At 39.0% G+C, this 26,707-nt stretch overlaps 1 protein-coding gene across 2 annotated transcripts in view; it reads right to left on the bottom strand.

The window, feature by feature from the left end:
• Positions 1 to 25,371, bottom strand: part of mfge8b (milk fat globule EGF and factor V/VIII domain containing b) — a 48,438-nt gene extending 23,067 nt beyond the window's left edge. Inside the window, exons 1-4 of one of the 2 annotated variants that reach the window (XM_041795396.1) lie at positions 25,187 to 25,371; positions 7,678 to 7,800; positions 6,633 to 6,764; positions 5,870 to 5,902 (exon numbers count right to left, since the gene is read on the bottom strand). In XM_041795396.1, the coding sequence (XP_041651330.1) occupies positions 5,870 to 5,902; positions 6,633 to 6,764; positions 7,678 to 7,800; positions 25,187 to 25,256 (358 nt within the window). In that variant the 5' untranslated portion in view covers positions 25,257 to 25,371. The remainder of the gene's footprint in view (positions 1 to 5,869; positions 5,903 to 6,632; positions 6,765 to 7,677; positions 7,801 to 25,186) is intronic. The other variant, XM_041795398.1, reaches the window with a different exon arrangement.
• Between the last annotated feature and the right edge of the window lie 1,336 nt (positions 25,372 to 26,707).

Here is a 26,707-nt window from a genome sequence, read left to right on the forward strand (position 1 = left end):
AGGTAGAGTTGAAAGGTCGTTTTAACTATTTATTGACGGGAAATGCTCTCTTTTCAAATTTTTCATGAGCTGTACTTATATCATCTTTATGAGTGCAAACTAGGGGTGCACCGATTGCAATTTTCTGGCCAATCACCGATCTTTAAAAAGCCTGACCAGCCGATTCCGATTTTGGCCGATACGGATTTTTTTATAACTGACAGCATACATCTTCAATGTTCCAATCTTATTTTATTGAAAAACATTGAACAATACCCATGAAACAATACAAACTTGTTGTTTTAACTGCACATGAGGTAGTTCTCTCAAATATAAATGAAAAGTTTAAAGCACTGCTGTCCAAACTACTAAATTATATCAGTTCCTTTAGTCTTTTATTTTTAACATTTTAGTAGGTAGAGGAATATGAAACCGAACTTATCCACCGATCTTATTTACAAGGATCTGTCGATCGCCGATCTCCTAAAATTAAGGAAATCGGCGCCGATACTGATTTTGGCTGATCAATCGGTGCACCCCTAGTGCAAACTGTGAGTTCAACTGTTTTGAGCCCCAAGTCATCGTAGTTGTCATATTGTTTTTACTGTGGAGGTTCAACATCACCAGTCCAAACACCAAACTAGGGATCCCAATATCAACAGCCAGTACTGGCTGTATATCATGAATCAACTGTTAATATTGATAAAATATACCAGTGTGACATCAGTTATAGGTGGTTGCAGAGGGTGCTATGCACTCAAGGAAGCCCACTGTGAGCCCAGAACACTTTGAATAAAGCCTAAAAGGTAAAACTGCCACCAGATTGTCTGCTCCCCACTCCCTTCTTAGCTCTGCTTGACTCAGTCTCTCTTTACACGGGACACACATGTTTTTTTTACGACAACAAAGCGGTGTATACGTTGGTTTCAGTAGCAATAAAATGAGTTTGGAAACATCGGTGTATCTGATATAAGCAAAAATCCTGCATCCCTCCGTCAAGGCGCAGTTTAACTCAATGAAGGAAACTTGGGTATAAATTATGGCACTCTGACTTCTTTAACTCCGACAAAAGTGAACCAGAAAATAAACAACAGACTTGGCCAAATCCATGACAACACAAACAAAAATACACATATATAAATCTATATTGTATGTACACAAACCCTGTACTACACTGGGGGCAAGGTGCCCAGTCTGCCCACACAACCACATCCTGGGAGGAGCTGAAAACTCTCCCAAAACAACTGAAAAAGCAGCACAAGCACACACATCCCCTTCAGCTACTTCTGAGAAGCAAATGTCTGCCGTTATCTGTTATGAAAGCTCAGATTCAGAATCTATGAGCTAGAAAAATACTCCCTTCTCTCTTCCTTCCCCTCCATCTGCTATCCATCTGATGCGCCGGTCTCTTTGTCTCTGTACTCGAGTTCTCCTTTCTGAAACCCATAAATGCTTTAAGGACATTTTGACAGGACAGTCAGGGGTGCTGCAGTCAGACCTGAGTAGCAAGTGTGACATTGTCAGGAGGGCAGACTTAATTCACCGTTCCGCCTCCACGCTCACTTTTTTCGCCTGGCAACAGTAGCAGCGCTGACGCTGAGAGCGCTCAAAGCGGACTGCCACTTTCTGTTGGCTAGACTGCCAACGAGGGATGAACTGTGTGTATGCTAAACAGTATATAAGACCATGAGCTGTGTGGATGTTTATGTGGGCACTGTATATATTTTCTCTGCCTTCATCTGTGTCTCAGAGTTATTTTAGACCATCAACAATTAATTTATTCAGCCACAGCTACAAATTGATGTAAAATGAACCTAATGTCTTCCCTTCTTTTTCATTATCCTACCTTAAAGAAAGGCTGTCTCAACTTCTTCCCCTTTCTATTTGCAACTATTCAATCTTCCACTTCTTTAAGGTTGCATATTTGTATCAATAGTTTTCTAGATGCATTCTTATTTGTATGAGAAATGCATATTCTTATGCCTGCAGTTTCTCAAACTCCAAATCTGTCACATTTTTTGTTAAGCTGATCTAAAACAAGTTCATCCTTCAAGAGCAGGCTCCTATACATCCTCACAGTTTATGAATGAAAGGACTGTGGTGAAACTTCTGAACTTAATTAACTTCCCTCTTAAAATGTTTATAATATATATTTTAACTTGTTAAGTGAGTGTGAGGTTTCTGGTTAAATGTACTTTGCCTCCCTGGGTTCACCACAGTCACTGGTTTTCTGCCGCCTGTCTCCTTCTGTTTCACACAAGCTGTAGACGCTAGCTGCCATTACACACACACAGACACACACACAAATTAGAGTGCACTTAAACTGTCACAACACACTCATCAGTACTTGTGAATGGAGGGGCACCTCCCCAACAAGGCAGCACTCAAAGGGGTTCTCATAAACCAACAAGGTCAAATAAATTCCCCTCATCATTATCCCTGAAGCATTATCTAATTAGTGTAAAAGCCTGCTCTGGAGAGGGCTCTTGTTCTGGCAGCTGGGCCAAAAGTTCCTGCCAAGAGGAATTGGGAATATATGGATTTTGATGAGCTGTGATTTGTGGTTCTCAGGGGTAAATGAAAATGCAAACAAACTTTGCTTTAGTATGACTGTGGGCTGAAGACTCATAATGTAGATGTAATAAGACGGCAACTTAGAAACAATGGCCCTCACTTATGAAACGTACGACAAAAAACTTGGTTAAGGGTGCTGCTTAAGCTTGAACGCGCATCTTAATGTTTTGAGAGTATGACTTACTGATTTTAGGCTCAGATTTTTTGTGCTCAAAACTGCCTCCTTGTGCTTAGATTTTCTCCGTTTGTGCTTAAAATGTCTGCTTGCTTTCACATCTTTAGTTGCCTGCTCAAATCTCTTTTGCTTGTGCTCTAACCAATCTCCTCTCATTCAGGTTCTTTCTGCTTATTTGTGAAACTGCCACTTCAAACCACTCCAGACTTTCTCTGCGTATAGATTTAATATCAACCCAAGGTTGCTGCAAGCATAGAGCGAGAGAGCAAGAGAGAGGGAGACAGCGCGGTAATGGGCAATAAAACTCAGAAACCAAGTGTCTAAGTGAAGAGAACGCAGTTGTACAGAGAAATAAAATGATAGTATTGTCTTACAGCATTTATTCAAAGTTCAGAAACACACCTACACCACTGCAAAGATCTGAAGGACAGTGCAGAAGTATTTTTGATTGATGCTGCAGACAGCAGGAAAGCTTTCTGCCCATTGAGTATCTGCCTCAATTTCCATCACACCCTCCACCCAGCTATTTCATTACTTAAGACTCTCGAGCAAATATTGTGGGTGATCCCAGCTAAAAAATATCAAAATATAGTAATTTAACAGGACAGAGGATACTGAAAACTTATAGCTTCTGAAATAAGACTAGTTTCGTTTTGATCCTAAGGTCTGAACACATTCAATTATCCTAACTATAAAGAGCTATAATTACGCTGTAGCCAAGGGTGTAAAAGTCACATATTACGAATGTATATGAAATAAATATTTGAACTTTAGCAGGAGATTGATTGTCCAAACCAGTGCTGCTCATTAAAGCAGCAATTTCCATTAGGGCATAGATTTTCTGACTACCTTTGATCCTGTTTAACAAGCTAAAAAACATCTTAGTCTTATTCCTTTCCTGTTAAGGTGTCAATCTCCAGATCAGAGAAGCTTCTTTTTCTAACCATATTACTGTATGTACCTCCATGCCATTACTATGGTAATGAGTAGGGATGCACAGTATTGGATTTTTATCCGATATGCCGGTATTTTAAAACTCATTTTGGCCGATATTGATACTGATATTTAATTACATTTTTTCCACTGTAAAAAAAAACACCAACTCCATCCTGTACTACAAATATTTTTTTAAAATTTTGGTAGTCAATTTTTTTTAGAAACAGACAAAACATTTGATTTTTACTTGAAATGAAGGATGCATTGTCTTTTTTCAAATACAGCCATACACTAATGAAAAACTTACAGCAATGTCTTTGGGTTACATGTGCATTCAAGCTAGATGTATTTTTAACAGTACAGCCAAAGTCATCTGCATCTTTGAGGGCAATAAAAAGCAGCAAAATAACCTGCTGACACTGTGCGCCACAGTGCAAAAAAGAAATAGCTTATACATTTAGACTGATCCTCCATATTACTCAGCCAGTTTGCAGGATGGCTACCTGAGATACTCCTGACAAAGTGCTTTAAATAACAACAACAACAACAAAAAGACAGATTCTTAAATGCAAAAAATCTAGCTATAGCTCAGAGCTTAAATGTGATTTTAAACTTTTGAGACTCAAGATGAACAAAGAAATAAAATTCAACTGAAAAAACTTAAAACTGAAGTAGTTCTCCTGATTCTGCTTCAAACAGCATGAACTAAGCAACCAAGTAACAGCTCTGTAACAGTACAGTGACACCCTATTCTCCAATGCTAGAGACAGGACACCTGCAGAGTGTGTGCACTGCACGGGAGACACAGAAGTCCGTCATTGCTTTTACCATGTCACGTAGCACAACGTGCACATTCTTTTTCTCTATTTTCCATATCCCACATGTAATCAAAAGCGGTTGCAACTGCAGCTCCTGAGTGAGCACTCCTGTTAGTGTAGGACAGGCTTTTTAAAGAGTGAAATCCTCATCTATCCACTGAAGCAGTGAGGCTCAACATGCTAACAGGACGAACACTTGATGTCCATATGTCCGTGGTGAAGCTAATATGTTTAGCTTTAATGAGGAGCTTCTCCACGTGACTGGAAATGAAGTTTTGCAGTTCAGGTAAGGCTATAAGCACCTGCTAGGTATAACGTAGCGGGCTCTAAATGCATCATTAGCCCGCAGAAGCCTATATATATACCACGCTGAAAGGCTGATTATCAAGAGCTATAAATTCAATGATTTTCCTGTTCAGGTCCTTACCTTTGGGTGGTCGCTGCTGTATTTTTTTAGCTTTGTCGAATGACTGAAATAGAGACTGTTGACGAGTTTTCCCTGGCTCAAAGTTTCATCATTCTTTATCTTAAGAAAGTCCTTGCAGTCACCAGGGTGACGGTTTTTAAGATGCAAAATTAAAATGGTGGCGTTAAGGGTGTGTTGTCGAGTCCTCCTCGCATCACATGTACTTTATACTTTACAAGCAATGCAAACAGCTACTTTGCTGTCTTGTTCTCACACCTCAAAGTTATCCCACACAGTCGACATGTTGAGTTTGTTGTTGGTGCACGTCCGGTGTCATCGCATCACATTATTGGCCATACAGATCGGCATAAATTTTATTATTGGCTGATACCGATAATTGATTTTTTAACCTATAATCGGCCGATACCGATATACTGCCGATAATATCGTGCATCCCTAGTAATGAGGCCAGCTGAACCATGAAAATGCAAGACGTGAATTTAGAAGACAACTGTTTTCAGCTGCCACATATATTGATGTCAAATGCATGGACCCTGTCGTAAGATAATTCCTGCACCTGAATCTACCCTGGTTTCTAAATCTGATTGATAAATAATGGTAATGAAAGAGAATTTAAATAGTTTTTCAGAGGTTTGAAGCATGAAAAACAATCTTTAAGAGGCACAGATCATCTTATTGTCAGGTACGGTGCTCTGATAAAACTGTAACAAGACATTTGAAGAGTTTAGCTCAGACATTAGGGAGTTTACCAGTAAAAGGCAGAGCATCCAATGCTCCCATGAACTTACTGCCTTTTACTCAGAATCAGGGAAAGATAGTGCTGAATTCAGCAGTTCCCTGCATGTGTGTGTGAGTGTGTGCTATTGTACTCCACAGCCTCCACATGCAGCCTTGAGAAGAGAAAGCACCTGAATTCATGAGGGAAAACAATCACAATCACACTTTAAGTCCTACCGTTACCTTTATTTGAACTTAAATCTGCTCCCTGGAAACCTAGGATAAAAAGGCAAACATGATCAAGCACAAATTAAAAATAAGCATCTCTTGAGAGTCCCACTCGATTCCTCCTAAGCTGCTTCTTTGTGCACACTTGGCTACTGTTTTTCTGCCGCCTTCTCACACAAACAGTAGCCATCTGTCTCTGAGTGCAGAGCTGCAGGCAGTTGGAGGAGCACAGCACATGTTCCCAGCGTTACGTCTCTGTCTTGGGCTGACCCTGATTGAACCAACCTGGTTTGAGTGACATGTGAATAAAACTCTGATGAGTGCGACAGCTGTGTCTTGTGGCCAGCACTTAGAGCTGTCTTCTGTTAGTGTGTCATTTTAGACAAATAAACAGGGAACTTTTTCAACTTTATAATACACTGTAAAGAAATGTGCTTCTGTAGGAGCTCAGAATAGTCTGGATTTACAGCCCCAACTGTGGACTTTTTACTAAAGTTAACAAGACAAATGAGTGTTGATAATGACTGTGTTGTTGATCCCCTATTTTAACATTAAGATCTACAAATAGTGCTTGCTGATTAAAAAAGCACTGAAGGTCTGATGGTATTTTAAAGTTCTATTTCATTTTTCTTTATTTTTTTTTACTGCAAAGTAGACTAAAATCGAGTTAAAAGATTTTCTCACATAGTTTTGCATTTACACCCAAATTAACAACAAGCAATAATATGTTATAAATGGTTACAAACTAAGAAAAAGTATTAAAAAAAGGCAGACTTACTATTCTGGCAATGGACTCCATCAAAACCTGGCTGGCACTTGCAGACGTACTCGCTGAACACGTCACCTCGACGTGACTGACCCCTCACCTCACAGATGGCGTCATTCTTGCATGGGTTGGGATTGCAGGGCCCTTTAAGATGAAAGGGAAACACAGAAGGAGATGGTCAAGTTTGTTAAGGGCGCATTCACACCAGAGCTGTTTGGTCCGCTTTAAACGAACTCTGGTCTGTTTTCCTGGATGGTCCATTTCATTTGGAGTGGTGTGAACTCTGGTGGGGACCAAACAAGCGGATTCTGGTCCGCTTGAAAACAGGGGGTCTCGGTCCACTTCCAAGCAAACCCTAGGGCGGTTTGTTTGAGGTGTGAAAGCAAAGCGGACCAACGTGTGAACAAAAGGCAGGAAGTGGCTTTAACAGATTTATATGTGATTTAATACATTCAAATACATGTAAGAACCTCGCTTGGCATCTGTGTAGCCATAGTAACTTGTGTAGTCGGTGCTGATTTATTCGGCTCATGTAAAGAATGACATGCTGGACAGCTCACCACCTCTCTGGCTGCTTGTAATGCCCCAATGCAAAAGCAGAAAACCCCTAGACGGCGTAAATTTCATGTTTTTTCATTGTTTGTGTGGAAAAAAAGATTGGTGGAAGGAGATGGATTTCCAGTTCCCCCGCCCTCTCCGCCTTCTTTTCTTCTTGGTCGCCATTTGTTTGTGGCAACAGCACCCCTAACGGGCAGAGGTTGTAGGTGTTCAAACGGTTTAGTCCGTTTGACCAAGAGCAGTGTGAAACCAAACCAAAGGAAAGTGCAACGATGTTGCAATTTTTGTTCCAAAACGGACCAAGTTCTCCGAACTATCAGGTGTAAAAATGACCTAAGAGTAGAGCACTACAACATGTCACATTTAGGAAATCACTTGGTTACAGTAAAAGAGAATTGGTATTAGCATTTGTAAAGGTTATTCTTTAGTTTTAATCCAAATGAGAAACTATTTATCTATCTGTCTGCATTGCCAAAAAACTCCCCCCAACATTGCTTACCTGTCTCAGTCTCATTGCAAGTTTCTCCAGTGAAGCCGTCAGGGCAGATGCAGATGAATGGGGCTCCTGCACCGGTAACACAGGTTCCACCATTAATGCACACGTTGACTTCACAGTAATCACCTGGAGAAAGAGGTAAAGATGATACAATGACTTCGACTGGACCCAGTACACTGGTGGTTAATGCAAATGTCTGTTTAGTCCATGAATATTTGCACACAGATAACACTTCCGAGATTCTGCAGATCAAAATGAATCTATGTCTATAAAAGCAGGAGGTCTATCCATGATTGAAATAACAATAATTAAACTACATGATAATAGATTCTTAAGCTGTTTAGTTTTGTTTTGTCACAAACCTCAGACATGTCTTAATTATCCTAGCTCCTTGATTAAAAAATACTGGTTTTAATACTAAAAATCGTTATCAAGATTATTATGGTTTTCTTTAGAGGATAGAATATGGAACATTTTCACACACAGCAGTATTAAATCTCCAACCGTGTTTTGTACCAGAAATTATGGCAAACATACTAAAGAAATGAAATAATGAAGGAGATAGAGATGAGCAAACCACAACCAGTTTTGTACTGGTTGTGGTTAAAACTCTCACATTCATAAATGCCTGAAGAAGCTCAGTATTTCCGGTCAAACATCTGGAATTTCTAGCTCATATTTCAGGGCAGTAGAGTGAATAATCAGAAACTGTAGCTGCTGTGAACTGAAAGCAGGTTGATAAAATGCATTTTTTCTGAATGTAGTCCATTTTTTATTCCCTCTACAGCTTTAGGATTTGATTTGGTTTATATACCAGAAAAGGTTCGGAAAGAATGGGCTGTATTATTGTTTCTCCACTTATTAGGTCTTCTACTTCCTTCCTTTGTTGTGCAGCTGAATGAAAAGTAAACAGTCTGCTGCAGGTTGGATGTGATGGCGTGAACAGCTGAGTAAGCCATCACTACAGTGTAAACACAACACAAACACTGGATGCTTCCAGTATCATCACTGCTGCCCAGGCTGAACCTGACAGTCTGGCAGCTTTGAGCACGAGGGAAATCATGTCAGATCACAGTCGGTGGGGAAACAAAGGATTCAAGAGGCATGTGGTGGTTTCTCAAAAGCATAAAGACTGAATAAGCTACAGACAAATAATTACAATGGTTCTTTTTGTCCTATGGAAACTATGACAACTATTCTTACTGAACAATGAGGGCAGACATTGAAAATACACATGGGACATGTGTGGGAAAGCCTCTGAAAAATTTTACAATATAGTAAATCAAACTTAACAAAAGACTAGTAATTAAGTTTTTCTCAATATAGCCATAACACATAACATTTTGTAAGTTAACTTTCCAATTATGCACTGCTCTTGACACTTATGACAAGTATGTAGGAAGTAAATAATTGGGAGCCTGTTTACACCCCTGTAAACAGGGCGGGTATTTTCAAGTTAACACTTGTCATTTGGATAATTGTTGGGGAAATTGAGGTTGAACCCCAAGTGTGAAATTGGTGGTTTAAGTACCACAGTGTCTGACTTGGAGGCTAAAAAAGGAGCCCTGACCCCTTTTCTTAAGTGTTTCAGCAGGGTACCTCTTCCCACCTCAAACAAAGCAGACTCTTGGGAGTAGATAAATATGTTTTTTTAGATTTCTCGGGAAGAAAAGTGGCCTTTTAGTCCTGCTGAGGGTATAATTCAGAGGCCCCAAGGCCAGGGCTGAAAATGGCATTTTAAAGAAACTTCTAACTCCCTGAGAAATGCTGTGTCTATGCTGTCCTTCTAACTGTACATACACACACATCTTTTTTTCTGGAAACACTCAAGGCAGAGAAAAGCCTGAGTAGCTTTTTGTATTTTCAGTGCAAACTCAGACAAACTGTGCAGCACTGCTGTAAATATACAGAATCCTGATTTATTATCCATTAGCAGTCTGTAGATGAGGGGTACATTTGCGTCATAGTAACTGGAAGAAAGACAGAGATTCACTTTGCCAACATCCTGTTTGGCCGTTTTTCATCTGAACTCCTCTTCCTGCATGGATGTCCTATCTTATCAGTGCAGTATCCAGTGTCATGGCCTTCAAGCGTTTTCACATCTCTTGAGAGAGTAAGGCAACAGGCATGCCTGGCACCGCCAACAAATCCTCCTCCAAAAGTTCACATCTGTTTATCTACAGGAAGGAACAAAACCTTCCTTCCTTCACTGAAGAAATCCCCCCTCGGGAAGCCTTCTCAGAACTGAGGAATAACAATGATGGATGATTTAAAATTATTTCAGTGGAAATGTCCAACTGATGAATTTGAGACAAAAATATCCATCTGTAAGAAAAGAGATAAGAGAGACACACTACTTAGTTTCATTGTCTGTGAAATGGTTCTGTGGTCTGCAGTGGCTGAGGGGAAACAGAAAAAAACCCTTGCTGGCTGTTTTTGAAGGAAATGAAATTTGTCATGTATTCGTCAAAGTGGTCAGCCAAGAGACAGTAGTCAAACCACCAGAGTCTCCATGAAAATTCCACTAAGTGCTGCCACAGTCTGTAAAAACCATGTCTGTACAACGTTTCACATCTGTGAACATAATAAACTCTTTAATTTCTCCTCCCTCCTCTGTTTGACAGTATATTTGTAATATGTCAGAACTGAGTTATGGTAGTTTAGCTTCGCAAAATGTGTATGAACACACTTACAAAGGGACGCATTATAAAAAAAGCCACTTTTTTTTTTTTTTTTTTTTTAGAATTTTTGCATGTATTTGGGTATTCTAATGAGTTAATTTCTACAAAATGGAAAATACACAGATAAATGTACTTTACTGATGCAAATCTGGAAAATTATGGTGTTACAGCAGCAAGTTATTGATATAAGCAAAGCAACTGAATGCATACAAATGCCAAGTAGAAAAATACATACAGTGCTTAACAAATTTTATTAGACCACCTGTCATATTTGTCTCAGTCCATCCAGCATCATGAAGTGCTTTAATGCGGACTCTTTCATTTTCAGTGAGCTCTCCACATTTTACCATTTTGTACAGGAATAAGGGATTTCAAACTGAATTCACCCAATTTTGAGCCGGCTCACTGGGCTTCTCTGAGAAGTCAGAAATTAATCAAGCATAACATTCAACCACTAAAACTCATTTTTCTGTTCAGGAATGCAAGTAAATAACTGTAATTTGACATATTAATCAAGAAATAGTAATGTGCTTTACTATTTTTTCAGTTTTTTGTAAATCAGTAAATTTAAAAAAAATCATGGATAACAATTATAATTATATTTTAGCATCAAAAATATCATTTGGGTTAAAGAGCTTCTACATATTGGTGTATTAACCATTGCAGAAACATAAAAAATGATTTTGGTAATTACCAATACTGTTAATTTAGGGCAGCTGTGGTATAAACCTTACTTTGGTTAGGGTAAGGGTGGTTTAATAAATTTGTTAAGCACTGTACACACAAAAGTTAAACGTAAAAGGATATTTCAGTTTTTTTAAAGGTGAGTTGTATGAGGTACCTGTCAGTAGTAGAGGCATCAGCCTTCAGTGATTTTAGTGAGTATTGCACCTTTAAGAAGCACTTGCTGGTTGTAACAGGCAGGAATCTAGGCTATACAGCTTAACAGATGGGTACAGTTTCTCCTAAAGATTTAGGGAGTTTTTGGTAAAAATGGGCCACGAACCAATGTTGGCTGAAATGTACGCACTATCAAAAATTCTGAAGCATTTTATTTTATACCCAGAGAGCCTCTGTTTTTGCCACTATTTTGCAAAGCAAGAGCGTATTAACGGTAGCCAAAGCCTGCTTTGCCAAATAGTAACAAAAACACAGAGGTTTTATGGGTGAAAAAAATAAAATGCTTTCAAAGTTTTCAACAGTGCTTATGTTTAAGCCAACATTGTTTGGTGGCCCATTTTTACTAAAAACATACCACTGCAGAGAAGCTGTACCCATCCGTTACTGTGTATAGCCTAGCTTCTTCACCATTACAGCCAACAAACCCTTCATTAAGTAGCAATACTCACTGAAATCACTGGAGGCTAACGCCACTTCTACTTCTAGGCACCTCACATGTTCCAAATTAAAAAATACTGCAACATCCTTTTAACACAGATGGCTTAATAAGCTAACTCAGTCATTTGTTCGTGTCAAACTGTCTGAAAATATGAAGTCTGACGTCTGTTCAGAATCAGCTCTCTATAATATGACCCACTGCTCACCTGGTATCTCCAAACATTCACCATTGTTTATGTAGCAACCATACGCATATCTAGTATTTTAAGAGACAAACTTGACTATTGACCTTAGAAAAAAATCAGTTTAAGGTTGGTTTACAGGGTCATAAACCTCCTCTGGTGCCTGATCATTGTTATATTTTGACCAAAGCATGGCACAGATGTTTTATTTAGACCAAAAGGATATGCCACTTTTAAAGAATGAATCGTCTTTTTGTTTCAACAGGGACAGAATACATGCAGCACCGTGGTAACAGTAAATTGACTATTTTTCTAAAGAAACAAAAACTTGGACTTCCCTATTACCTTCAGGAACAGCTGATAGGTAGGTAAGGTCTCATATTAACGCAAATTTCTTCTACAAGAGAAACCTATAGCCGTACTTTCAGTTCAGTATTCATGGGAACTTGGCTTTAACTTCAACTATGAACATTTTAAATGTTCTGCTTTTGGTTCCCCCCAAAAGAAGATGTTCCCTCTCTAGCCTACAGAACTTTTGACTTAATTCATTGTCCTGTTTGAATACAATCAATAATCAAATTCTTAAATAAAAATAGCATCCCCCACCAGATTAACTTCCTATCTTGGATATCAAGTTTTTAAGAAAAAATCAGGATTAAAGACATTGCTGCAAAAGTTTTCAGATGCAATTTTTAAATGCTTCAAGTAGAAATACGGAAACAAAACTTCATATCTATGGTGATTTTATGTGACATGAATTTCATGGGCGTGTGTCTAACTGGGATGTGGCAAACAAACTAACTGCATGTGAGTGTGACATGCTTTTCCTCCATTTGGGTACACTCTGCACTTTTTGCTGCCACTGACTATATAAGGAAAATTTCCAAAACTAATCAGTTATCCAAAAATAAACCAAGCATGGGCACAAAACATTTTCTGCTGTTCATCTACAGATCTCTCTGACCTCTGCAACAACCCTCCTCAGGCTGCATGTACCTGAGGAGGTTTCTTTCTTAAGAAGTGGAACCAAAAACAGCTACAACAAGCCTAAGCATGTTAATGTTGTCTTGATATTTCAGCCAATGTTGGCACAGCAGTCTAACGGCAGGCTGTTCTAGAAGGAATAACATAACAGTTGTTTCATTATGTAAACACACATTCTTCCTAGTAAGTTGAAAAAATACTAACGACAGCTATGATTCATCTGAGGGTGCGCCCACAAACACAGTTTTGCAGCCCTTAATATTGCCACAAAACACAATTATATCTAATCAAAAATCACATCAGTGAAAGTTCCCAACACGATGCCCCAATTTGTGCCTGCCCCAGTGACAGATTAGAGAAGTATGTGGAGTTTACATTTGGCAGGACAAGCCATTTCCACAGGGCATTGTGCTTATTCTCACTCCTTATGAGTCATAGTCTGTGCCTTTTCCATCATGCCTCAGCCCAAGAATGAGTTTCAAATACCAGACCAAAACACACAGAACAGTTAGAGCCAAAGTCACAAAATAATCCAGTCCCTGCTAATAACAAGAGGGCGTATGAGATTCAATGAGCCTCAGCTACAATGACACAGACATGCATTGATCTTTTTTTCAGAATTATACATCAAAACTGCCATCCAAAAATGTCAGCTACCTTACCAAACATGAATGAAATAAGCTGATACCATCTACTGAATCCTTACCTGCCTTTCTAGATAGAACCCCAATTCCAAAAAAAAGTTGGGGTGTTAGGTAAAATGCATAGACTGTGGAAAGAATTGGACAAACTCCATGTAACGTCAGCCGTCTGCTTACAACAGGCGGACTCAAACAGCTCTTGAAGCCAATCCGCGGTGGCTTCCATATTGAAATTGCAGTCTCAACCGAACTTTGGATCAACCTAATGGCCCGCCCACTAAACGTGACTTCCTGTCAGCTAGCTAGCTAGCATTCTGGTTGATGGAAACGTAGCCTCTGCCTGTCGAACTATCTGTCAATCAAATGAGACGGGCCAATCAGTCCACAGTGAGGTTTGTTGTAAATATAATCTAAACCATTGTGGTACAAAAAAAATCCCCCCCGTACAGTGAGAGCACATGAAGACATTAGCTGATGAAACACATTTGGTTTTTTAAACCAGGCTGTACGCCAGTTTATTTCTAGTGTAAAAACCTGCTGCTTAACAGGTGTCCAGACAGGACTTCCGGTGTTCCTGCAGCCAGCCTCAAATGGACAGTCGTGATATTGCAATTTTTTGCACTTCCACATTGGCTTTGTTTTTCAGGACCGTAGGTTGTCGCTTAGTAAAATGTGAATAGAAATAGAATGCAATGATTTTCAAATCTCATAAACCCATATTTTATTCACAATAGAACATATAAAACATATCAGATGTTGAAAATTAGACATTTTACCATTTCATGAAAAACGTTAGCTCATTTTCAATTTGATAGCTACAAAAAAATTCAACAAAGTAGGGACAAACAGTAAGTGGTTCAAATGAAAGGCAGCTGGAAGAGTGTTTCGCAGTTAATTAGGTAATTAGCAACAGGTCAGTGACATGACTGGGTATAAGAGGAGACAGAGTCTCTCAGAATTAAAGATGGGAAAGATTCACCAATCTGTGAAAAACTGTGTCGGAAAACTGTTCCTCAAATTTCCCTCCAGATTCTCTGTGCAAAAGGGACAAGGCTGAAGATCAATATTGGATGTTCATGATCTTTAACCCCTTAGACGACACCATTAAAAACACATATTGTTCTGTTATAGAAATCTGCATAAGTTCATGAACAATTCTAGAAACCAGTTGGCCATTTTTTTCAACAAATGCAGGTTAAAACTGTATCATGTACAAAGAAGCCACATGTGAACACAATCCAGAAACATAGCTGTCTTCTCTGGGCCAAAGGTCATTTAAAAAAATAATCAGGCAAAATGGAAAACTGTTCTGTGGTTGATTAATCAAAATTTGAAATTCTTTTGATAAGCCGAAGATGCCATGTCCTCTGGACTAAAGAGTAGAGGGACCATTAAATTTCTTATCAGCGCACAGCTCAAAAGCCTGCATCTCTGATGGTATGGGGTTGCATTGATACCTATGATGTGGGCAGCTTATACATCTGGAAATGCACTATTAATGTTGAAAAGTAGACGGAGGTTTTAGAGCAACATATGCTCCCATCCAGACAGTGTCTCTTTTCAGAGAAGGCCTTGACTATTTAGCAACACAAGCTCAAGCACTTATCGCATCCATCACAGCAGCATGGCTTCACATTAGAAGAGTCTGGGTCCTGAACTGGTCTGCCTGCAGTCCAGACCTTTCACAAACAGAAAACATTTGGCACATCATAAAACATAAAAAGTCTGGCAAAGATGACCCGGGACTGTTGACCAGCTAGGATCCTACATCAAACAAGAATGAGACGACATTCCTCCACTGAAACTCCAGCAGCTGGTCTCCCCACTTCCCTGTCTACAGACTGTTAAAAGAAGTGGAGATGCTACAAAATAGAAAACATTGCCCTGTCACTACTTTTTTGAGATGTGCTGCTGCCATCAAATTTAAAATGAGCTAATATTTTTCGTAAAATGTTAAAATGTCTCAGTATCAACATCTGGTACGTTCTGTTTAATTTACATTTTACCCAGCGCCCAAACTTTTTTGGAATCTGGGTTATAGTTCTATTTGCAGCTTGCCAAATAATGTTTCTAGAAACAGACTGCTATCTTTGCTGCAGGGTGTTGGCTTTGGAATGAATGACCATGACAAATATTGTGTTTACTTATCGGAGACAAATGAGCAGCAGTAAAACACATGGTTTTTTCCTGTAGGAACTTGACAGAAAAAAATGTCTTTACTTGTTTTGTCAACATTATGGCTTCCTGAGGCACCACATCTGCTCTCTGACCCACTAGAACCCAGGTAAGTATTTACTAGACATGACTGTTTTAACTCCGGAAAAAAGACAACACAGAAATAAAGTAAACCCCCTAAGGACTGTGATAAAATCTGCTGTCATTAAGGGCTCTGCACCATGACTGAAGATGACCACAGGGGGCATTTCAGGACATAAAAAAAGGGGTGGGCTGGGGGTACTTTAAGAACACTAATAGCAACTTGTTACGGAGATAAAAAGGCTTTTTAGATGAATAAACCTTCATGACATGAGTGAGCAGGCGAGCCTTAAACAGTTTGATGTGAGACATAATCATATCTGGGGGCTGCAGAGTCACAACAAGAAAAATATACACACTGCGCGGCCATTGGCAAGAATCTCTTTCATCTGAATCACTTTTGAGTTATCTAGATGGCACAGAATAAATCACAAGAACACAAAATATGATATACTTTGACAGTTTAAGAAGTCTTTGCAGTGGTGTAGTGGTGTGTGCAGAAGTGGGTTTACTCTTAAATCATTTACTCTTGAAAAGTGAGCACACTCTTAGTTGAAAAGTGGGTATACTCTATGGTGACAAAAAAAAGATAAGAAGGTATATTCCATATACCCTGTATATCCTGCACTACACCACTGAGTCTTTGGAGGAACTATGAATTGAGACTTGCTTATTTTAAATGACCTCACAGTTAAGTTTGTCCAGAGTCCGTTGTCCGGTTTAACCTAGTGGTTGTGTAAGTTAAATTCATGTAAATCCTGTGTGATAGAGTATGGTTACATCAGCACTCATTTCTGCTGTGTCCTGAGGCCTGAGAACAGTCAAACCCTCTGCTTGTCACGCTTCTACAAAACCAAGGATAGACTTCTCATTTGTACACATAAACAAAAGTCCACTTCTTGTTTACACCGAGGAAGATCTGCTGAGGCATAATAAGATGGCTTTAGACCTGTAGAGTGCTCATCAAGTCTGATAATCTGCTGCTGTCAAACTGTTCTCCCACAGTGAAAGAGAAATGAGGAGAAAGTTAACAGCACATGTGCAACAGGACATGGATTTCTCAAAGCCAAGCCCACCTGACTGAAAACGTGACTCAATATGAACTGGAGATGGTTTAATATCCAATGGCTCAGACTGCATATACTGGTGGTCAGGAATAACTTATTCTGGACTGGTTTGGTAGTTAAGATGATCTAGCTTACATGTACACAGTAAAGACTGCCAGTAGAAAAGAAATGTAGCTTGCGTGGCCTGTGCCCAATCTTGAATTTTGAATTCAAAACCAGATTAGTCCAGCGTCGTGATAACAGCCACACTCACTGAGCATTCTCAGCTAAACACAGTTCATGTTTTTAAATAATGCTGCAATCATCAATGTCATTTAACTCTCACTGGCCAATCAAAATATAACAGCTTTGTCAGCAGGTGGGAGAGAAACTTATCTGGCTCATCTAAATATATATTTTTAGGTCCACAGCAGCTATACATACCAGGACAGGATTCCTTTGCTTTGTTTTAATGTTTCTTGGTGATATTTCCTTGACAAACAAATACTAAGCACACGGAGCTATTTAAAAACAATGTTGCGGATATTACCAACAAAATAAGTGAGTTTTTCGTAATCTAAGAACATCAGGGAGATGCGCTTTGAAACTAACGTAAGTCCCAGCAATGGACACAGTCCCTTATATACATTATTTAAGCTGCTATTGCAGTAACCAGTACCAGTACCCCACAAGGTCTGCTCTCCTTTTAAAACATGTTTATGATAAAAGGAGGGAGAAAATCTGTTAAAGAAGCACCAAATGTCTCTTAGCCTGTGGCTAGCATGTAGGGATACCTAGCCACAAGCTAAGAGGCTTAAGATTATTTATGCTCCAGGTTTGAATGAAAATTGATTCGTTTGTTTTAAGCATTACAAGCCCCACTACCCTCATACTTGAATGCATCTGTTCTGTTGAAGTAAACCTTAGTAAATAGATCTGCTAGATGTCACTGTCTCACGAGGACCTCCTCAATTTCTTAGCTGCTGCTCCATTCACTCTCTGCCCAGATGTTCTGTTGTAGTTTGTCTCTGTGCCCAGGTAAGCTTACATCTTATACTGTATATGTTTGTAGTTTCTAACAATTTATACATGATACAGCAATATTTCATCAGATAGTTGGACTGAGTTTCGCCTTTTTTTTTTTACATTTTCTTCATCGTCATGTTTTCCTGCTCTGCTGACCTTTAGGTGACATTGCTCCATGCTGCCCTCATGATTGGTGGTGGTAATGCAACGTTTGAACCAAATCTGTAAACTTCGAGAGAACAGACGAAATACAGATGAAATGATTGCAGAGTACAGCCAGAAAGCTCCATCCGTACTTGTATGCATTCAAATGTAGAGTATAAATGAGCCATTGCAGTACCTGTATAACAGCTATTCTCTGTCAGTTTTCATAAATATGCTGTTCAAAGATAAATACAGCTTCATAAATAAACCTTGTGGGGTAGTGGTTAGAAGAGGTGAGCAAGAGAGTTCTGATTGTAGGTCATCACTGGAGATGTACTGTGCAGTGTAAGTGTGTAGCACATACTGAAGTACAGTCCACTTGGTATTTGATTACACTGCATGGATGTTAATGCAAAATGTAAACAAGTCCTTAAATAGCCTCAGTCCTTCAAACACTGAATTCAGCGGGGACTCCTGCAGGTGAGCGCTCTGTTATCTCTCTAGAACACTACAGACATCTGCTGCTGCTGCTCCAAAATTTTTTTTAAAAAGGGCCAGTGTCTAAAAATACACACACGTGTCACGCATCACCAATGAAGCAACCAGCTTTTCTCTGAGGTACTGTAAATGAACCAGAGTCTAAAATAGTAACACAACAAAGCTCTAAGCTGAGTTTCACTATACATGACATTGTCTCAGTTCAATGACGCACACAAGCCGCAATATAAAACTTTCTTTCAGCTCTAAAATTTATGTACTGCCAATTTTGTCTGCAGCTCCATATTTAAGCTCACTTGATGACGGTGTGTAAAATATTCAACATGGCAGATTGGAAAGTGGGCCAGCACACACTAATAAAGTGTCCCAAATTAGAAAGATACTCCATATTGTGATGAAACATTGATAAAAGAAGGAAGCTATTCAAAATTCAAATGGAAGACAAAGTGCCAAGCCCCATCCTGTCCTGAGGAATATGATGAAAAAAGAAAAAGAAAAATCATCATTGCGAAGAAGACAGCAGCCTGAAGGAAAGAGTCAAACAGTGGGTCATTGTAAGAATCTAAATTTAACAATGGAGTACACACAAGCACTCTCTTTTCTGGGGCACATTCTTAAAACAAAGTGACATAAGACCTCAGGCCAAGTAACCCAAAAATTTTGATCTAGAACTGCAACAAACCGTTAGCTCCATTAAGTATATTCTATTACTTAATGACAGAAAATAGTAAAAATATCTATTTTCTAAATTGTTGCTGCATCTCTTAATGAGATGCTGTTGACCACTACCAATGGCGTATCAGGAACTTGAAGGGTTGTCCCATTTCACAGGGAAAGACTTGGTTTTGAGGGGCAAGGGGGCACTCAAAATACAGGGATGGGGTAAAAGTAGGGGTGCACAGTATTACATTTTCCATTATCTAAAGTGCCATTTTCTGAACTCATTTTGGCTGATACTGATACATTAGTGCTGGACAATCCATTGAATTTCAATTATGATAACCATTTTAGCTTCCCACAATCATTAAAATAAGATAATTGAGGCTAACAATAATTGTAGTACATGCCGTGTTGCACTAGTTTTGTAATGTGTAACAGGGCTGCACCACTTTTAAGCAGGAGATCTCAAACTGCTCAGTCCATGACCCCCAAAATAAAGGTGCCAGAGACAAGGTCTGACTGAGTAAAATATGGCGAATTTTGATATACGTCCGTACGTGTTAGACCCGGAGTCTGACCCTGATAATTTGGAGAGAGAGGGGGAAGAAAACCAGCAGCAGCGATGGATAGAGAAGGACGTATCTGTTTGGTAAGTGTTTAATTACGGTGTTACTAAATGGCTAAATGGCGAAAAGGCCTTGTGGGGGCAGTCTGTTCCGCTTTGCCAGCAGCACGGACGAACCAGTCAGGAGATCCTATTGCGATGACCTCAACAGTTTGCTCCATCAAAATCTCGTCTCGGGAAGATCTCAGAGAGATCTCGTAGAGACTCCCAACGAACCGTTTTCATCAGTTTACACTCTAATTCCAAGATTACTGCCACATACGTTTATCTTGTGTTTTGAAAATTTGCATAAGTGAGGTATGGACACCCAACATTGTGACTTTATATTTATGTTTTAAAAATCAGAAAAGTACAATAACCCCTCTTTAACAAATTTCATGCGGTAATTTTTATTTGCTTGAAATTCGGATGCAGATTTATAAAGTAATCTCAATATCAATCAAAATGATTATGATTTTGATTTTTGCCATAATAAAGCAGCTCTAAGATATAAGCACACCTTTTTTCTTGTTAAGAACACCAAGTGTCTCTTGTTTAATAGAGACTGACTCAAGCAGAGCTGAGAGAGGAACAAGAAAGAAAGCAGTCTGGCAGTTCTAATATTCGGGCTTAATTTAAGAAGGTCAGCACTCACAGTGGGGACATTTGCTGATATTAAAGGCAAATATATATTAATACTGTCAATATGTATGGTCGATATATAAGCTGTAAATATCGGCACAAATTTTCATATCCGCTGATACCATCATCATACCAATAATAGGTAAAACTTACAAAATGGGACTAAGGCTTAGACCACCAGTACAATAAAGACTAGACTTAATATCTTATCTGAATGTCAACCTGTGGGCCTAAAAGAATGGAAAAAGTGACACTGTGATGAGATGCTGAGTTACTCCATCATATGAAACTTAATTAAACCATTGATAAGAATCACTGATTTGAATATGTAGTGTTTTCTGATTCTCAGAAAAGAATCGTCCATCATATTAGCAGGAAATTAAATTCCTGATTAAGTAAGAGCAATTAATGCCTGATATATTGGCCATTAAACCCTTCTCATACACCCACATGTAAATCTGCACCAATTTCAACTGAAAAGGATTAATATGCACCTGCCCACATCCACAAATTATACACATCCACACAGTGCTGCCACGCCATTGGCCCAGCATCTGACTATATTTAGCGCTGGTTCACTCAGTTGCCCTAAGTGGTGTTGTTATGAGAAAAGACTGCCTCAGCCCTGACACAGAACATGATTCTCTACTTTTTCCCCTCAGCAGCAAACAGATAGGCTGTATGAGCTAAAACCTGCTGAAATTAGCTTAATCAGGCAAAACCCAGGGGGGAAACCTCTCCCCTCAGCTCTTATTCTGCCCTGTAAACATTCTGTGTGACACACCAGCAACAAGTCCTATCCCCTCACACCCCCCTGACAGAGAGGAGCGGACTTAGTGGGCGCTGTTGTGGGTGGAAGTTCACTGGCAGCTTGTCGTCTATGTTGGCGGCAGCATCCGGAAATATGACTCAACGTTGTGGACAGTGCAACCACACCTATTCTCCGTGGCTGCCCCGGCCCGTAGAATTGAAGGGCAAGCATGGTGGGATATGTGCTCTCTTCAGGCTGCAATCCTTTTCATCCACCTGTTCAATTTAATGGATGGATGTGTATCAAGCATTTAACAAGTGCAGCAAGGAAAATCTAGCAGAGTGTCTATGACACAGGCACTAAAATATTACAAGACAAGGATCAGAAATACAGAGACAGTTGCAAATCAAAGTTAACAGTTTAAATCAGCTTATTTGGTCCTGTTAGCTGGTTTGAAGTAAAAATTACCTCATGAGCCACTGCAGGACTACTCAGATCACTTATGTAATAAGATCAACATCCTTCTTTGCCAACTTTTTATAATCCCTGCAGTTCAAATACCTCTATCTCAGGATGGAATTGTACCTGACCTGATTGTCAGCACTGATCCCTGCAGTAGGAAATGTCAAAGGTCGGATTGTGTGTAAACTCAAAAGTCCAAAAGTTTAATCTGACAAGAGAAAAGAAAGTCAGTCTTTCACAACATTCAAACCAAGTCATGGATTCTGCCCTTTTAAAAGTGCAAAAAAAAAAGCTAAATGGAACATTGGGATTTTTGCATTTGGAAAATACAACACCACACCAAGGAAAACATGTGTGGCGTGTTATGCCATCTATGCAGAAGCGAAAGAAGGGAAGGAGAGCCACCCTATTTTTCCTTTGTCTATTGGCCTAAATGTGTTTGATCCATGGAAATGCAAACAAAGACAACTGCCAATGGCATGATGTGAACATGAACGCATATAATAGCCAGCCAGTATGTGTCAAGCTCCTTAAAAGGGGCACTCTACAGAAAAATTCCCCTGAGGCATTATTTCTCCAGCCACCAGTCTGACATGAGCGGCTGGCCTACAAAATCTGACACAAACATGAAGACATCCTTTCTGCATTATCATTCTTTGATGCTTCAAAATTTGTGACAACCCTCAACAGAAAACTCTCCAATCTTGAAAATTCACATTCAGATTACAGCTGATGTGCAGTGGTGAGCTGCTTGGGCAGAACTCTCCAGAGCATAGTCATCAGCCCTACAGACATCCAACTCTATTTCAGTCAGTGCCTGAGCATCTATGAGTTGTTCATTTTGCATGCAAACGAAAGGTAGAATATAAACCAGAGCCAAACCCTTCAATATGAGGAAACAATAACTCTTAAGAATTTGATATTGTTTCTAGATAACTACATGATTTCTGTTTTTTTTATACTGATTGCAGTGAAGTTAAAGTGACCAACTGTTATTAGAGATGCCCTACTAGACTTCTACAGACTGCCGCATTTACCAAGAGCACTTTATACTGTAAAAAAAAAAACAAAAACAAAAATAAAACAAAAAAAAAGTTCCTTTGTGAAAAAAATCTGAAATACACAACAGACCCTTAAATCACATGAACCCCCAAATTATATGTTTTTCATGTGGAAAGTCTTGATTTAATTAGTGAGAATTTCCAAGAAGCTGCAGACTAAGGCAGTACATCTTCACTTGACTCACAATTTAGATGTATATTCCACTGAATCATGATTGGTTATATCCAAAATTTTGTCCATCTATATTTCTAAATCAAGGAACATGGAAATTTTTTTTCATTAGTCAAGAGAGGCAGTCAGATAAAATGAGCTTAACTTTATATCCATTGGAAATTGCTTTGGAAGTCTACGTTAACTCATATTTCTTCACACTGTTGGCCCAAAGTAGTGAATTATATAGGTCCAGGTGGGGGCTGGAAAACCCTCAAGCAACATCCGAATGCAATAATCTATTAAGTTCTGCCACTGACCAAAAACAGAAATGTCAACAACAGCACCAGGATGCATTGCAGGAGTGACTGATCTCAATAGTTCTACTGTTAACGGTAAAATGTTGATGCACTGTGGACTATCGTAAAGATTAAGGAAATCAAAAGTAAGCCAGCTCTTAAGAGCAAAGAATGTAAAATTCCACCACCAGGTGGCCCTCAATCAAAACAATAGCATAATATGACAAGTACAGACCAGCACTGCCCAGCTCCGCCCATCTTCACTGTTTACTTCTTGTTTTAAATTTAAATTGAGTTGTTCGGTTCAGCTCTGTTTGGTTCAACCAAAAGAACAACACGGTATGACAAGTCAGATCAGGGCTGCCCAGCTATGCTATTTACTGTACAGAAAGTGATTTTATGAATTTATGAATGGAAACAAAACGTTGGTTTTCTGTTGAGTAAATATGCCATTTTATTTAACAGAGTGCTCAAACCAAAACAAAAAGTAGTATTGAGAAGGAGGCCACAGCACTGAGCAGTGCTGGTCCAAACTTGCTGGACACGGGGGTGTCATGAGGTGACTGCGATTGAACTCGCAACCTCTGGCAGCATCCATTAAAAGACATGTCCCATTACAAACTTCAGTAAATATTTAAGGTTACATAAGACCTCAGTTTAAAAATTATGGACAAAGGAATGGTTACTTTTAAATTTCTATAAATATTTCAGTGCAGAAACTACATATTGCATCTTGAAAAAAGATCTATTTTAAAAAGACAGGTGTGCAAGAGAGGAATGAATCTGTCTAAAACTGCAGGAAACCCTCTGCACATAGTAAAAATTGCAACAAAAAAATTGAAATGTGGCAGTACTGCAGCATTACTGATTTATTTTGCCAGTTTTACGGCAATTTTCAACAAGTGAAAACAGGAAATAACCAAACACTGGACACCTTGGAATTCTATTTTTTTGGAATGTATCCAAACAGGCATCTATTACTTGATTTTTAATAGTATTGTTCGAAAGTTCAACATTCTGGTATCCTGACATTCCTACTTTAGAATATGGGCTTTATGAATTCTGCAAATTTGGAATGTGAGAATATTTCAACTTCACTGAAATTAAATTTTGTACTAGGATAACGCAGGGAAATGTCCAGTTTTAAATATGTATCAATTTAAATGTAATCAATCTGAAAGGTAAGACCATATTATTCATATGAATATCTTTTATGTTGATGCTGATTTGAGCAGGCTTAATGCCTAAAGACTGTTTACAGCAAGGGTCACCAACAGTAATATATCTGTTGACCATAACATAACATATTTGACATGTTTGGTCCAAACTGAGTACTATGATTGTACTTGATACATTTAATGAGCTTTTAATTTAACATTTTTATATTTTTCTCTACAAAGAGATGGCTTAGTTTTATGTCATTTACTATGCACATGATGGCAGTATGCAGCTTACTGTTCACAAAAATGCCTGCCTGACTTTTGATGTTTGGCCCATGTGGATTTGAGAAAAAGTCGACTTACAGCCTATCACCTACAGCTCCAAAAAACAGCCTCTTACGGCGCTAGGAAGTTACATGAACTAGTTATGTGTTAAATTGAAAATAGTGAGCTGTGAAGCGGTTGTTCTAGCAGTAGCATCAACACTACGAGGCAAATATGTACAGTTTAGTGTATTCCCATACATTGAGTGGAGTTTTCCTAGTAGGAAGCAAATGAAGAAAAAAGAAGAATGGAAAAACAAGAGCGACAGGCTGATTAATGTCTGACTTCTCACATTCCCACACGTCCTGTCCACTTATTCAAGGATCGCTTGAACTTGTGCTCCTACAAATGCCAACAGCTCGGTTACTCTGGTGATGAAGTGACTGTGCCACTTGTGCCAGCCTGAGATTAAATCATCAAATACACTTCAGCAAGCGTGTGTGAACAATGAAAAACTGTTTTACTACTAAAAAAGAAGGACAAATGGGAGGTAGAGATCGACTTGCATGACTGCAGTTAAAACTACAACTGTAACCGTCGTGGTCGCGAGGACATTAACGGTCGCGGTTTAAACTGTAAACAAACACAAAGAAGCAACTTACCCTTCGCTCCATACACCAGGAAAGCAGCGAAAAGTTGAACCCAAAGAGAAAAAGTTATCTTCTCCTTCATGGCTGCTGCTTTTGATAGTTGCTGATGAGCTATGTTGTAGTTTCTCTTCAGTTAAAGGGACGACGAGGCTGAGAGAGGACAGCGGTTCTTCGGACGTTGGTGCTTCTGTGGCACGAGCTTGTTGTGCGTCTATAAATTCCCAAGCAGCAGGCGTAGAGCAGAAGCACGTGCGTCCCGCTTTCAACCAATCACAGCCTAGGTTTCTAATTGTAGGCCCACCCCCTTTTTCCCGCTGTTGACAAAGGGGAAAAATCAGTGATGGCGGAAAAAACAAAATGAGACGGTAAGATGTTCTGATTACATTTTTAATTTAAACCCAGTTTTCACCGCTGCAGTTACATTTAACCTCCGACGTGGAGTTATTTTGACTGGTAAAAAATTTAATTGAATTTTTCCCAAGAAGCAACAGAATAGCCTGAAATTAATGTTGTGGACTTTTAATAACCCTGTTGTAAATCACTGCTGCAGGATTGTGTCAGACAGTTAATGACAGCAAGCTGAAAAAACAAACCTCTTTGCATTTTCACAGCAAAGACTTTTCCTGAGTTATATCGCCTATTTGACTCAAAATAAAGCAGAATGAATCTGTTTGCTACAAAAGGAGGAGCTTCCATTTTATGGAATATTTAGGCTATAGTTTACTTTCAATGCCAGGGAAATGACAGTCAATATAGTTATCATTTGGCTTTATGTTGATTTGTTTTGTGACATTTAATCTATGTTGCATGTATAGGTATGTATCCAAAGGCTATATCCAGGGGTGGTTTTAGTCATCTGAATGCCACAGGCAAAGCCCAATATGGAGCCCTCCACATTTTCTGCCAGTTCATGCCATTTTTAACCCATTTTGCCTATCTCTGCATAATTTTTCACCACTTTTAACCCCATTTTAACACTTTAAATCAAATGTTCCCAATTTAAACCTAATTTTAAACTCTTTGAAATCCAATTTAACTTCATTTTACACTTATATTTTGCCTCTGTTAACCAATTTTGCCACTTTTTAACACTTACCATTTTTCCTGCCCTTTCTGGGCATTTTTAACACATTTTCATCACTTTCCGCCTCTTTTTGCCTCTGTTGATCCATCCTAGTCATACATAACCCTTTTCACTGGTCACAGGATCAAGTTTTTGCACAGTGTAGCGCATGTCCACTCCTTGTGAAGCTCCCTTAAGTTCTTGAATCTGCTTTGTTTGTGCTCATCCCTGCTTGTGCATCTTTTCCTATCACAATTCTCTCTTCCAGTCAGCTTTCCATGTAAATGCTTTGATACAGCCTACATAGAAGATGACAATAATTCTGGACATTTGTCAAGTCAGCAGTCTTCCCTGTGATTGCAATTGTGCAAACTGAATCAGAGTGATAGAATAAAGGCACAGGAACCTTTGCAAATTGGACTTTTTGACAATATTAAAGTATTTTGAGATTATGGATTTTTGATTTTCAT

Source organism: Cheilinus undulatus, linkage group 9 (assembly GCF_018320785.1).
Source record: "Cheilinus undulatus linkage group 9, ASM1832078v1, whole genome shotgun sequence".
NCBI lineage: Eukaryota > Metazoa > Chordata > Actinopteri > Labriformes > Labridae > Cheilinus > Cheilinus undulatus.